This window comes from Grampus griseus, assembly GCF_964374135.1.
Source record: "Grampus griseus genome assembly, chromosome: 5".
NCBI lineage: Eukaryota > Metazoa > Chordata > Mammalia > Artiodactyla > Delphinidae > Grampus > Grampus griseus.
The window spans coordinates 70,731,113-70,745,769 of NC_138998.1; the positions used below are offsets into that span (position 1 = coordinate 70,731,113).

The window sequence follows — 14,657 nt, forward strand, 5'->3', positions numbered from 1 at the left end:
ATGAATGACTGTTACTTTAAAAATAGAAAAATAAGTAAACGTACTGTAACGGCAGTTTGAGTACAGAAGGGTAACACTTATGCTTCAGAAAGGGGAGGGGAAAAGAGGCTTCAATGCACAGAAAGAAACAACCTGGAGTTTGGGGGCAAACACCTGACAGGACCTCCTGAGACATGACTCAGGGGAACACAAGCTTTTCTGACCCAGCTCTCCTGGGCAAGACCAAGGGTTTATGATCCACCCACATCCCATTCTCACTTTCCCAGAGGAAAAAGAACACTGTAAAAGAAACAAAATAAACCAAAATAGCAAGAATGCAGCAATTACACAAGAACAAAACAATCAACAAAGCACAAAACAGGGGCTCCCCTGGTGGCCCAGTGGTTAAGAATCCGCCTGCCAATTCAGGGGACACGGGTTTGAGCCCTGATCCGGGAAGATCCCACACGCCGTGAGGCAATTAAGCCCATGTGCCACAACTACTGAGCCTGCGCTCTAGCGCCCACAAGCCACAACTATTGAGCCTGTGCTCTAGAGCCCGCGAGCCACAACTACTGAGCCCGCATGCTGCAACTGCTGAAGCCCGTGCGCCTGGAGCCCATGCTCTACAACAAGAGCAGCCACTGCAATGAGAAGCCCACGCACCGCAACAAAGAGTAGCCCCTGCTCGCCACAACTAGAGAAAGGCTGCACGCAGCAACGAAGACCCAACACAGCCAAAAATAAAAACAAATAAATTAATTTAGAAAAAAAAGCACAAAACAACAGCAATTTCTATGATCGAAAACAATGAATACAAAAAAGGCAGCAATAAAGAGCCATGACACACTCAAGACAGCACTACTGGTGCTGGAAAACAAAGCATCCTTCCGAAAATTGCAGGAATTCCAAAAGATCTGCCTGGTAGGAGCTCTGCAACACTGCCAAGTGTTGTGCAGCAGCCAGACTGCTCGGTGGAAACACCCAAACTCCGAGGGGAACTCCAGGACTGTGCGTTTTATTTTATGATTATCAAACTTTAGTTAACTCCTAATAACGTGCTTCTTAGGAAGTGGACTTTGAGTGGATGTAAAAATGAACCTCTGGCAGTGAATCATTTGCCTAAAGACCCCAAGAAAAGAGTCCGTGTTTGGGTCGGCACATCTCACACAGCTCCTTCCCCACCCCCTGACATCGGGCCCCCAGAGCCCACAGATCACCTGGAGGGCCACCTATGATCTGATCTACTGCATGGACAGCAAAGCTCCAGGCAAAGCCTCTTCTCCGCAGACATGGCCCCAGGGGCAAGGCCAGGCTCTGGGGCAGGGCAGAGTGAGCGAGGCAGAGGGGCAGCGAGCTGGGTCCCTAACTCTTGTCATCTGCACTTACAGTTCACAGCCTGATCCATGCCAGGGCTGTGAGGCAGAAGTATCTTCTCTGTCCTGACAACCCTCTCCCTCTGGGTGCCCCAAAGCAAAACCTGGCCTAGAGTTTAGCACATGATGGGCAGAGACCTACCAGCTGATGAGGAAAGGAGGGAGAAAGAGGGAAGGGAAGGTCAGGCACGCCTCCTCCCAGACCTCCCAGTCCTTTGCCAGTTCTTCTGTCACAGAGCTTCATTCAAGGCCAATTGTGCATGCGAGACAACAGGACTGGGCAGCCCCTAAGGCCCATCTAGTCAAGGCATTTCAAAGTGCAAGTTTAACCACGAAACATTTTGCCCAAATAGAACCCTGCTCCCAAGCCTGATCTACAGAGCGATCAAGATGGACTGCTAGGAGTGAGGTGGGGATGGGAGAGAGAGGCAGGGAAAGGGTAGACCCCTCTTCCTTCTCTCCCCAGAACTACAGAATCCCATAGGAGATTCCCGTAACCCTGGACTCTTCACTAGTTCAGACTCCTCATTTCTAGGTGGGGAAACTGAGGCCTCAGCAAAGACACACAGGGGTTAGAGGGAGAGCTGGGACCAGCACCCACGTCTGTCTTCTCCCCTGGAATCCAGGAGAGGAGGAGCCACACCTTCCTCCAGTCTGAGAGGCCCACGGCACCTGCACAGGGCCTGCCCAGAGAGATCACACCTGCCCACCTGAGGGGAGAGAAATAACTGCTCATCACTCAACTCCTCGGTCAGCTCTCATGTGTAACCTCCAGGGCTATAGCAGAGGGGGGGAGACTTGGGGAGCTGACCGAGCTGCACCTGGTCTCCTCACAGAATCACAAATGCCAGCTCTCCTCCCCGTGCCCTTTAGGTGAGTTTGTCCCCCATCTCCTTCAGACCTGAGCTCACTGAAGCTCCCTGAGCTCTTGCCTTACAGCTAAGAGAACAATCAGAGACCTCTGTGGTGCAGGAACTTGCCCTACGGAGACAAAGGCCCAGCCAAAACGGTGGGCTAGATCTTCCTGTGCTCTGACAACCTGCCAACAGGAGCCCAGCCTCATCCTCTGACTCCTGGGTTCCTGCTTCACCAGGAATTCAAATGGTGGTGCTCCTGACTCCTCTCCCACCCTGGGCTGCTGGGCTTGAGCAGCGGGCCTCCACCAAGCGGCCGGGCTGCCCCCTCAGCTGTCGGGTCCCGCCTGGTCTGGGAACCGCAGAAAACTCAACTAGTCACAGTTTGGATAGCTGCTACCCCCAGACCCCAGAACTCCCCTCGTCACCCCTAAAATGCTCAGCTCATGGTTCACTGCAGCCAGAAATGGGGGCTGGGGGCAATACCCAGCGCTCCAGAATCAATCATAGACAATTCGGAGGAAATGAACCCAGAAGTCTGGAACACCCCATGAATAAGACCCTCACCCCCTTCAAGTCTTCTAATCCTAGGATAACCTGCCAGCACTTCCACACAAGGCCAACCTACCACAGATCAGACAATCACATCTCTTCTGCCCTGGAGGGACTAAAGCCCAGAAAATACTTTAACCATGCATCAGCGTTTCAGAAAAAGTCTTATTACTAAGTCATAATCTGCACCTCTAACATCTATAGATTTGATATTTTAAAGTCAGATAAGTACAGGTTCAAACCAGAAAAAGCAGGATCAACAGACTGGGATGGAGGGTTATCTAGTCCAACCTGCCATTTTACAGATAAGCAAACTGAGTCCCAGAGGGGGCTGCGTATAAGGAGCAGAATCCGAGCTGGAGCCCAGATGCCCCGATCCAGGGACTCCACACTGCACAACTCACACCGTGAACTTGTGAATGGACTCCAGGAGCTGTGCAGCCCAGGGCCCTGCCCTAGAGTCTCTGTGCAGGAAACTCTGCACATAGAGGGCTTGGCTGGCCCCCTCGCCCTCTCCCTCGTGTTGGAGTGGAGCTCTTCTCTCTGATATGGGACACCAGCAGTATTGAGGCCAGGAAAACAGATGCAAAGTCACACCCCAGGGGCTACTGCCCCGCAGCTCAGGTTACCTTTGGGCATGATCTGATGCATGGCCACTGAAAGGAAGAAGATGGAGTCACTGTAGTAGGTCCCGGAGCCGGCACTGAAGTGCTTCTGCATGGCCTCCACGACGGGGAAGAGCCTGTCCGTCAGCACACCGACGTCATGGAAGACAACCTGCAGAAGGGCACGGGAAATGGCGGAAGTGAGTACCCTACCCGGGCACCCCGGCACGCGCGCCGGCTGAGGAGGGGGCAGACCTCTCCAGGGCCCACGAGCAGGGGGCCCACGAGCATAGGACTTGGAATCCCTAAGAGCTAACAAAACAGGGAGCAGTGGGGAGTCCGCAGAGGCTGGCTATGGGGACGGGGATGCCGAGTGTGAGCGTGTGCAGGCAGGCACGTGGGGTGTAGTGGAAGAGGACTGCGAGCCTGAATGGGGAATGGGAGCAGCTTCTGAACTTCAAACTGGGCCACCCTGGAGGAAGCTCTGTGCCCAGACTGGAAACCAGGTTAAAGCACGCTCCACTGCACGCGAGAGGCGCTCAATAAACGCACCCAGTCTTCAACGCTCACAGACATCTGCTGATGACCTTCCACCTCCCTCTTCCCTGGTGGCTAACAGGACAGGAGGAGCCTGCGAAATGGCCATGAGCTGCTCGGCCGCCACCACCCAGACTCCAGGGCCAAGAACCTGCCTGAACAGGGCGCCGACAGTGAAAGGAGGGGCCGTGCGAGGCCCCATCTGGCTAGCCTACACTCTCAGTGGCACTGCCCGCAGGAGAAAAGACAGGTGTGGGTGGTGCCCGAGAAGTCCCCAAAGCAGTTAGGCTCCATTTTGTCGCTTACCTCTGCCCTTTCCCTCGACTCTGCCCGGGCCAGCCCACGGTGTCACCCACCCAGCCCACAGTCCCAGAGGCGTCAGTGGTCAGACGGTTGGAATAAGCACCTCTGAAGGCCCTGCAGTGGCCAGCTGCCCCGTCTGCTTCTTCCTAGTTTAGGTTCTGCTTTTGGCCAGAAATCTGTTTTTGTCTTAACTCACTTAAGTGTTTGCTTTTTATCCTCAGATCCACTTAAATTTCTAAAACACTTAGAAAAGTGTTTTAGAAAAGTCTTTTAAAAACTTAAAAAAGAAGTATTTTAGGGCTTCCCTGGTGGCACAGTGGTTGAGAGTCTGCCTACCGATGCAGGGGACACGGGTTCGTGCCCCGGTCCGGGAAGATCCCACATGCCGCGGAGCGGCTGGGCCCGTGAGCCATGGCCACTGAGTCTGCGCGTCCGGAGCCTGTGCTCCGCAACGGGAGAGGCCACAACAGTGAGAAGCCCGCGTACAGCAAAAAGAAAAAAAGAAAGAAATCTTTCATATTCTGTTAGTCCTTATCATTCCCTAGCTGGAACTCTTTAAATTTTTTATCTCTTCATAAAAGTCTTTTTACAACTTCTTGACATTTCCCTTCTAATGCACTATTTTCCTTTATCCTTTTACTGACTGCTTTTTTTCTTCTATTTGACTTTTTCCTTTTTTGTAATCTCTCAGCCTGGGATGGGGACTCCAGACCTGTTCTGCTGTTTCTCAACACAGGTACCAAACTATGGCTTTGGCCTCGTACACCCCACACACCTCACACACCTGACATCCTGGCTGCACGGGAATCACAAACCCCACAAGCTTTCCCACCTCCTGCCTTGCCCCCCTCCAAGCCAGACTCTGTTGTGCCCCTTGAGTAATTTTCCAAACGTACAAATTCATTTCTCTCTCTCCTTGGCTTCAAAACTTCATATGGCTCCTCAGTGCCCTGGGTTACAGTCCAAATGCCCCAGCAAGGCCCTGCACTAGTGGCTCTGGCTATCCCTCAACTCTCCCTCCCCTGGGGACCAAGCAGAACTGAACCAGGCAGTCCTTACCCTGCCCACCACACCTTGGTGTCCTTTGTCCTTACGTGTTGCACCTGCCCTTTGCATTGTCTGGAACTCATTCTCCCAGCCACCAGCTGCCGGGTGAACTCCCATCCAGTCTTCCAGCCTTGGTAAGCACCCACTCCGGCCTCCCCATGGCCTCCCACAATTCATCACGCTGCCCTGCACGCCCTGTGTCATAGGGAGGAAGGCGCCATTTCCTTGTCCGTCTCCTCTGCAGGTCCTGTTTCTGCATCGGTAGGATGGGGCACTCCTGGAGGCCAGGGGCTATGACTGCTCTTTGCCCTGGGCCCAACCCCAAGCCATCAGGACAGGCTCGCTGAATTAAATGAGCTGCATTTTGCACAAGTTACTAGACCTCTCGGAGACTCAATCTCTTCATGGATAACACAGTAATGATGACACCTCCATCCCAGGTGGCTGTTAGGACCACTTGGGACAAGCAGATAAAACACCTAGTCCACAGCCTCTTCAATAAGTGGTGCTGGGAAAACTGGACAGCTACATGTAAAAGGAAGAATGAACACTCCCTAACACCATACACAAAAATAAACTCAAAATGGATTAAAGACCTAAATGTAAGGCCAGACACTATAAAACTATAAAACTCTTAGAGGAAAACATAGGCAGAACACTCTATGACATAAACCATAGCAAGATCCTTTTTGACCCACCTCCTAGAGAAATGGAAATAAAAACAAAAATTAAAAAATGGGACCTAATGAAACTTAAAAAGTTTTTGCACAGCAAAGGAAACCATAAACAAGACGAAAAGACAACCCTCAGAATGGGAGAAAATATCTGCAAACGAAGCAAATGACAGAGGATTAATCTCCAAAATTTACAAGCAGCTCATGCAGCTCAATATCAAAAAAACAAACAACCCAATCCAAAAATGGGCAGAAGACCTAGACATTTCTCCAAAGAAGATATACAGACTGCCAACAAACACATGAAAGGATGCTCAACATCACTAATCATTAGAGAAATGCAAATCAAAACTACAGTGAGGTATCACCTCACACCAGTCAGAATGGCCATCATCAAAAACTCTACAAACAATAAATGCTGGAGAGGGTGTGGAGAAAAGGGAACCCTCTTGCACTGTTGGTGGGAATGTAAATTGATACAGCCACTATGGAGAACAGTATGGAGGTTCCTTAAAAAACTAAAAATAGAACCACCATACAACCCAGCAATGCCACTACTGGGCATATACCCTGAGAAGACCATAATTCAGAAAGAGTCATGTACCAAAATGTTCACTGCAGCTCTATTTACAATAGCCAGGACATGGAAGCAACCTAAAAGTGTCCATTGAAAGATGAATGGATAAAGAAGATGTGGCACATATATACAGTGGAATATTACTCAGCCATAAAAGGAAACGGATTTGAGTTATTTGTAGTGAGGTGGATGGACCTAGAGTCTGTCATACAGAGTGAAGTAAGTCAGAAAGAGAAAAAGAAATACCATATGCTAACACATATATACGGAATCTAATTTAAAAAAAAAAAGTTTCTGAAGAACCTAGGGGCAGGACAGGAATAAAGACACAGACGTAGAGAATGGACTTGAGGACATGGGGAGGGGGAAGGGTAAGCTGGGACAAAGTGAGAGAGTGGCATGGACATATACACTACCAAATGTAAAACAGATAGCTAGTGGGAAGCAGCCGCATAGCACAGGGAAATCAGCTCCATGCTCTGTGACCACCTAGAGGGGTGGGATAGGGAGGGTGGGAGGGAGACACAAGAGGGCGGGGATATGAGGGTATATGTATATGTATAGTTGATTCACTTTGTTATAAAGCAGAAACTAACACACCACTGTAGAAAAATTATACTCCAATAAAGATGTTAAAAAAAAAAAAATAGGGGCTTCCCTGGTGGCGCAGTGGTTGAGAGTCTGCCTGCCGATGCAGGGAACATGGGTTTGTGCCCCGGTCCGGGAGGATCCCACATGCCGCGGAGCGGCTGGGCCTGGGAGCCATGGCCACCGAGCCTGCGTGTCTGGAGCCTGTGCTCCGCAACGGGAGAGGCCACAATAGTTAGAGGCCTGCGTACCACAAAAATAAATAGATAGATAGATAGATAGATAAATAAATAGAGATAACCATAAAAAAAAAAATTTTTAAAAAACCTAGCCCAGGGGTTTCCACGCTGCACTTATTCCTAAGTGTTAGCATCCTGTGCCCACCCTCACCCCCTTCTCGGTCCCCTGAATTCCCTCAGTTCACAGATCAGTCTTTACTCATGAGCCAGTTTTTCCCTCTGAGCCTCATTACACCTCCAACCACTGCTAGAAGCTGGAATTTGACAAGAAGCTGGAAGCTGACAAGAGGGCCTTCAGAAATGGAAGCCTCTGTATTCATTAAAAAGGAAGATATGTACATATGGATATGTACAAACACACACACACACATGCACGCACATGCGCGCGCACACATACACACACCCACACACACACTGAGCAGGGCCTGCCACAGCTAAGTTACGAGGGAGAGAGAAGCGACCAGCTTCCTCCCCTACCTGGGCCCCCATCTCACCCCAGAGCTTCACAGGAGACAATTACATCCCATCAGCATTAATAGATTTATGAGGACAAACTGTACTAGGTATGTTGCTCCAAACACTGTACGGCAGAGCCCGCTCCAATGAATATTTCAGAAAATAGATCTACTTAAAGATAAATTAATATGTTCCATGGAATATACTTTCTGCAGCAAGAAGCAAACCACAGACACTGCAAGTGTGAATCAAAACACCCAGGCCTGCCAGTGTCTAAAACAGGTTTGCAAACTGTGGTCTCCTAAGGGCAGGGATGGAGTCTGGCACTCTCTGAAGCCCCCAGCCCAGCCAGGGGCTGGTGTCTGGCAGGCGGAAGCGAAGCAAGAGTGATGGCAGGCGGAAGCGAAGCAAGAGTGATGGAAAGAGAGGAAAAAAAGAGGGAGGGGGGAGAGAACATGGCACCCCTCCCTCTGCTCCTCCTCCTTTTCAAATCCCTCACTTCAGAGGCTGCAGGAAGAAGTACCACATAACCTAGAAACCCAGGACCACAAGGTGACGCCCATATTGAAGGCAACTGACCAAAGAGAAGAACCAAGACAACGGTTTACACCGAGCATATTTTTTTAGGGATGTAGATTTAAAAGCCAAATCATTACTTGTAACTTTTATTAATAAATTTATACATATTTTAAATTAAAAATCCTATCCGTTATTATTTCCACCCCCCACCCTGCTTACACACTGATTTTTTTCAAACGCTTCACGTGCCTCCTCAACATGAATGCCTTCGTCAATCCCAGAGTCAAGCTGAGTCATTCAGAGCAGTTTTTCAGCACACGTCATCCTCGGCATCCATTCAAGTTGTTTTGGATCCAGCCCCCTATAAATGTTTTTGTGAGCTCTTTAAAAGGCTTGCTCATATCAATATTCCACATTTATAATTATGAGATCAAAATCCCAGAAGCAGTGGCTAAATCTGTGTGAAGTTGCTTTGCCTCATTTTACCTTTAATGAATGCTGTCAAGTACATCCTAGAAGCGCCCCCATTCAATAATGACTGAGGGGCTTCCCCGGTAGCGCAGTGGTGCAGAGTCCGCCTGCCGATGCAGGGGACATGGGTTCGTGCCCCGGTCTGGCAAGATCCCACATGCCGCGGAGCGGCTGGGTCCGTGAGCCATGGCCGCTGAGCCTGCGCGTCCGGAGCCTGTGCTCCGCAACGGGAGAGGCCACAACAGTGAGAGGTCCGCGTACCGCAAAAAAAAAAGAAAAAAAAAAAAATGACTGAGGCTGCTTCAGGCTAAGGTGGTCTCAAGCTGTACTCTGTTGTTCGAAATAAAGCATGTAGTTCAGAGAGTGCCGTGTAAAATAAGAGACTGGAAAGACTCATCTCTCTTGCAAAGGACAGTCTGGGGATGGGCGGAGAGGTGAAGCTTGCCTCACAACCACCACGCACAGCACCTTCTCAACACTTCCTACACGGGAGGCCAGAGCCCCCAGAACGGCAGAGCCGGGTGCCCGGCAGGGGCAGAGGTCTAGGCCCTGATCTCGTTGGCACAGACAGGCCTAAAGAGCCAGACCACTGCTCCGCTGCACAGCCACTGGGGACATAAGCCATGCCAAGCCGCAGCTGAACGTGGTAGAGAAAACTCACGTAGCACTTGGTGTGCCCACTGGGAATCAGGACACACTGAGCTCTTGGAGCCAAGGAGGGAGGCAGTGGGGCTGGCCCTGCACAAAGGGAGACACCAGGCTTCCAGGAAACGCCAAGGTCTGCCTGAAGAGCAGCAGCTCCTCCAGCGGCAGGCACAGGGCCACGGGGCGGCCACAGCACCTCCCCGTGCTCGGATGTCCCTGGAGGAGCTGTTGAAGGACAGAGTGCCAGCGCAGCGCTCTGGGAAGCCTGTTCAAATCGCCGGGGTCCACGCACCGCAGGAACAGCAAATAGGTATCTGCTTCTCCCGAGGGGCTGCCGGGGCACTCGGCAGGAGGGCTGCGTGCCAACATCTGGACTCGGCAGGAAAGTGCCGACGGCAACGTCCTCCAGGGGGTTGTTAAAGTCGCCGCCCACAGGGCTGTCACCCTGCTCTGTGGGCACCAGTTTTGGGTGGAATCACACCTGTGCTGGGCAGTCCAGTCGGGGCTGGAGCAGGCAGTTCTGGGTTCAGATGCGAACTCCACCACTTCATCACCTGGCAACCCTGGTCAAAATACCGAAACTACCTCCTCTACAAAATGGGAGAGAATCATGGCGGTGGTCTCACAGGCTTTGGTGAGGAATGTAGGAGGAGCTCAATAAAGGAGAGTTGACACTATCACCCCCTTCCTTCCACTATAGCTAGAATGCCTTTCCCATGCAAGAATACCTAGATTTGATAAAAGAATACACTCTGTAATCAACAGCCCAAGATACGATACGGCAATAATCGGAGCTGCCTGGCTCTGCAGCCCTCGGCCGGCGTGGGGTGTCAGGGGGGTTACCGAGTGGACCCCACCACAGGCCAGTCAGCTCCCACAAGCACATTCCTCGTTTGTGTAATCTGAGTAATCAATTTCAACAACAGTTGGAGGGGAAATGATTTCCTGGGAAAAAAAATTTGTTTTCTCATTGATGTGCACTATGAATGTGAAGGCATATTTTTACAATGGAAAGAAAAACCTGCTAACAGACTGGCAGTCTTTCCATCCTACAAACATGCCAAAGACATTTATTACACCTCAGGGCTTTGCACCAGCTGTTCCCTCTGTCAGAACGCTCTCCCCCAGAATCATCGCATGCCTAGGTCCTTCTAGCTCTTCTGGTGCTGGTTCAAATGTCACCCCCTGAGAGCTTCCCCGACCAAACAAGGAGCTACTCTCCCCAGCCCCCCAGCCCCCCAACACACAACCAGTCCTGGCTATTCAATTATCAGATTTCTTTTCTCCAGAGCATGTATTACCACCTGACACGTTAATTTTTAAGTATTTAGTCATTTTTTGCTGTCTCTCCCCAGGCCCCAACCAGCCTATGAGGCACCATGAAGGAAGGACCTTGTCTTTCCTGCTCATCGCTATGCACCCAGCTCTTAGCAAACCGCTTCATGCCCTGTAGAAGTTGAGCAACTGCTTGTTGTAGGAAGGAATGAGCAAATGGATGAGCAGAGATAAAGGCATCCAGAGAGGAGGGGTGACATTGACAACCTGCCCCAGGACGCAAAGCGGTGGCCCTGCAGGCCTGGAGAACTTGGAGGCTCCTTCTTAACCCCAGGATCTCCCCCGGGCCTGTCACGTGCTTCCCCACTTCCATCCTGGCTCTTCTCCCAAAGGAGAGGAGTTTCTTCCCCATGGGACTTATTCTAAACCATCAGGAATATGGGTCTTCTTTGCACCTTTAGCCTGCTGGTTAGAATGTCAGGCAGGCCTGGGCTGCAATATCTCACTTTGCCAGAAGGAGAGCTGTTGCCCATTACATTTTGTACCCAACCTGCAAGCTGCTTCAGAATAACTATGCCCTAGCTTTTAATTTTATGTCAGAAATGATATCAAAGGTATCTCCTTAAATGAATGAACGTCCTGGACAAAGGAGCTATAGAGAGATGACTGAAAGATGGGTAGAGCAACGGAGAGATATACTGATTTCTTTTTTTCAAATCACTACAAAGTCCTAAAAACACCATCAGTTATCAGTGGCTGCATGTTGTCCCCCTCCAATAACTTTAGCTCCCTTTGAAAACAAAGATCTCCTAGGATAAGTGAAAAACACCGTAAATTTGTTAGTTTTAAACGAAAAAACCAAAAATTATCATTGATGAGCAGTTTTCATGAGAAAAGAAAACTGTAAATCCCCAGGTTGCCCCCCTCCATGCCACCTGTCCTGTTGTTCATCTTCTGCAAGATGTCCTAGATATAATTCGATTGTGTCAGGCAGAACCGCAAGCAGCTGAAGAGGAAAAAAGAAGCCAGCCCACCTAATTTCCAAAGTAATTTCTAACACCATTCTCATGACCCAGTTTACTAACAGCGCAAAAGCTACCGCCCCTCCCGCTACCCTCACTACAGGGCGTCCTTGTCCAGTTCCTTCCCCGCCCCCACGTCCACCTCACACTTACTGCGCCATCAGCAGTGTCTGGATAACCAGGTGTACAGTTAATGTTCTGGGACCCCTACAAGATTCCCAACATTGCAGCAGAGATGGGCCGCGTTCCAGTTCTTCAAAACCTCGGTATGACCGAGGTAGGATAAGACGAGGAAGAAGCAGAACATAAGACGGGAAGGCCTGGCACCCGCAGAGAAGGCCCCCTGGACGGTGGGTGACTGACAGCAGAACAACCTCACCAGGGCGGGTGTGTCCAGCAAGCCTGTGAGCTCCAGCCGTACTGCCAGGAGGGTGGTCTGGACCCGAGGTCCCGCATCTTCAGTGCGTGCAGGCCCTCCCTGGGGAGTCTGGTAAAAAGGCAGACTCCTGGGTCCTGACCCCAGACATTGAGGCTCAGGACTCTTTATTTAAAAGCCACCCCAAGTGATTCTACTGTAGGTGGCCCCTAGACGATTTGAGAAGGGGGGTGACAGAGGGCCCCACTCGACTCAGTGCCAGTCGGCCTGCCTCAGGGAACTGGATGGGTTCAGCTCTGGATACACGTGCAGCATGGCCCTGGGCAACCTCCAGAGTCTGTCCAAAGGAGAAGACCAAGGTGGCAAAAGCGTGAGGAGCAGCTGAAGGACCTGTGGGTGTCTGCCTAGCGGCAAGGGTGGGGGGGACTTATATAATCTCACACACGTGCCAAGTCGTTCTCTCCAGCCCTGCCCTCTATCCCCGCTCATGTTTCCACCATGTTTCATCTTCTTGCCTGTAATGGAGGATAAATGGCAACGATTAACCCCATCCCGCTTTGAGACCTCAACTGTCTGTTGACTCAGGAGCCCTAACAAGGAATCAAGGAAGAGCAGGCCATCACGTCTGGAGGAGAGGAGGCCCCAGGCTCAGGAACTGGACCCGGTGCCCTCTGTGTGTCCAGTTGGCTACACCAACTTTGCTTCCCCCTTACCCAGAGCTCGTCCACCTCACCTCCAGTGGTGGGACAGTCTTGGGCAAGCAGATAGAGATGAAGACCTTGTTTGCACAGCAAGGTGTAAACGTTATACATACAAAAACAAGCAAGAAAAAGGTTGGTCTGTCTCGCAGGTGCTCCACTCTTAGACCTTGAAACATGTGGGCCTTCCCCGTGGATTTCCAGGATGACCACCAGGAACTACAGCAAATCACTGGGACGGAGGGTGAGCAAGGATCCAAGAAAACACAAACACGCCGAGAGGAGTAGAAGACACAGAGGAATGGGCCCAGACGCCCCTCCAGGGCTAACTCCAAATGAACGATAAGGCGACTCCAAAGGAAAAGTGGGGGCAAAAAAAAAAAGAAAAGGTGCGTGCTATCTTTCCGGGGTCTGCACGTGTCCATGACCAGCTGACAAACAGTGCCGTCGGACGGGCCACAAGCCCTTGCTGAGATTCGTGACACAGCTGTGGGGTTCCATGAGCATAAACCTATAATTTCCACAGCACAGTCCATCCAACTCCCATGGCCCCACGGCCGTCTCCACCACCCGCTGTCCCGCCTCCCACTCCCAGGGCCGGTCTCTCAGCCCTGAGCAGTCATTCTTAAATGCACCCAGTCGCCCCCTACCTTTTCCAGCACTCACGATCTCAAATAATCTGTACATAGTGGGTATAAACATTCCTTAATTCACTTCTTTTATAAATTATGAGGTTTGGATTGTTTAGATTTAATACTGCATTTTCCTGACAGTTGGAACCAGTTTTCTACAGAATAATGTTTTCCACCCCACAAGAAAAGAAAAGGTATGAAAGAGAAAGAAAGTAGGGAAGGGAGAAGAGATGGAAGGAGAGTAGTGACCCTGCAGTAAAAGGACTTTATTGTGATCTTAGGGTAAGTGTCCCAGCCCGCCCACCCACCGAGGAGTTGGGCTGTCAGGTCTTCTTCACCGGATTCCTTGATTTGTCCTTTCTTGTGTGGTCATCTCCCATGACCTATGACCTCCCAAGGAACACTGCCGTTGTACACAAGTGACATCCAAAAGGATGCGCTTAGCCAGCTTCCTGCTTCCACTGGGCAGGCGGGAAGGTGGCCTCAGCCAGGCCTCCCACACCCCCTCCTCAGTCCACACTACCCCCCTCCCTTCCTGGCTCTCTGGGGTGGGGACACAGCGGGCGCCCAAGCAGGGGATCCGTGGCCCGCAGAGCACCCTGCCGAGCTCAGACTAGCCAGCCGGGACAGCGTCCATCGTTTTCTGAGGCTGCCTGCTCTCCTAGGTTTCCTGAAACCCCCTCGTCCCATGCCCCCCGAGACGTGGTACACACCTCTGGAGGGGTACAAAGGGACTTCTAAAGAGGCAAAGAGACCAACCACTTTAACGCTCATAGACTTATTTTGATATGTAAAACACTAGAAAAATTAATTTAAAAAACACTTTAGAACTATGATTTCACAGATATTACCTAAGGAGAGGCTAAGGAGAAAAAAAGTGAGTCAGTTTAAAATACATATTAAGCAGCTAACACTGCAGGCAGTTCTAGGATATTAGCAAAAACAGCGAAGGAAACAATCAATGGCCCGACTCTGGGGACATTGCTCATGTCCATCACTTCCTTTCGAGGGTGAGATGATGTGTTTAAAATGCTGAGCGCAGCACGGGCAGCCAGGAGGCGCCCACAGGCTGAGTCCCTGCATTCCCCAAGGTCACACATGCTGACGTCAGGACCGGATCTCCTGACGCCCCGTCTGCAGCCTGTCCACTAAGTCCCCGCCTTAACCTCAAGCTGAGAGTGTCTCTCGCCCGGCCACATCCCATTCCCAGCACTGCTCTGAGCCCTGCCACA

The 14,657-nt window shown here is 50.9% G+C and overlaps 1 protein-coding gene across 2 annotated transcripts in view; it reads right to left on the minus strand.

Moving 5' to 3' along the window:
* Positions 1–14,657, minus strand: part of XXYLT1 (xyloside xylosyltransferase 1) — a 189,280-nt gene that overhangs the window by 154,427 nt on the left and 20,196 nt on the right. For both annotated transcript variants that reach the window (XM_082654381.1, XM_082654380.1), the window contains exon 2: positions 3,391–3,538. In XM_082654381.1, the coding sequence (XP_082510507.1) occupies positions 3,391–3,481 (91 nt within the window). In that variant the 5' untranslated portion in view covers positions 3,482–3,538. The remainder of the gene's footprint in view (positions 1–3,390; positions 3,539–14,657) is intronic.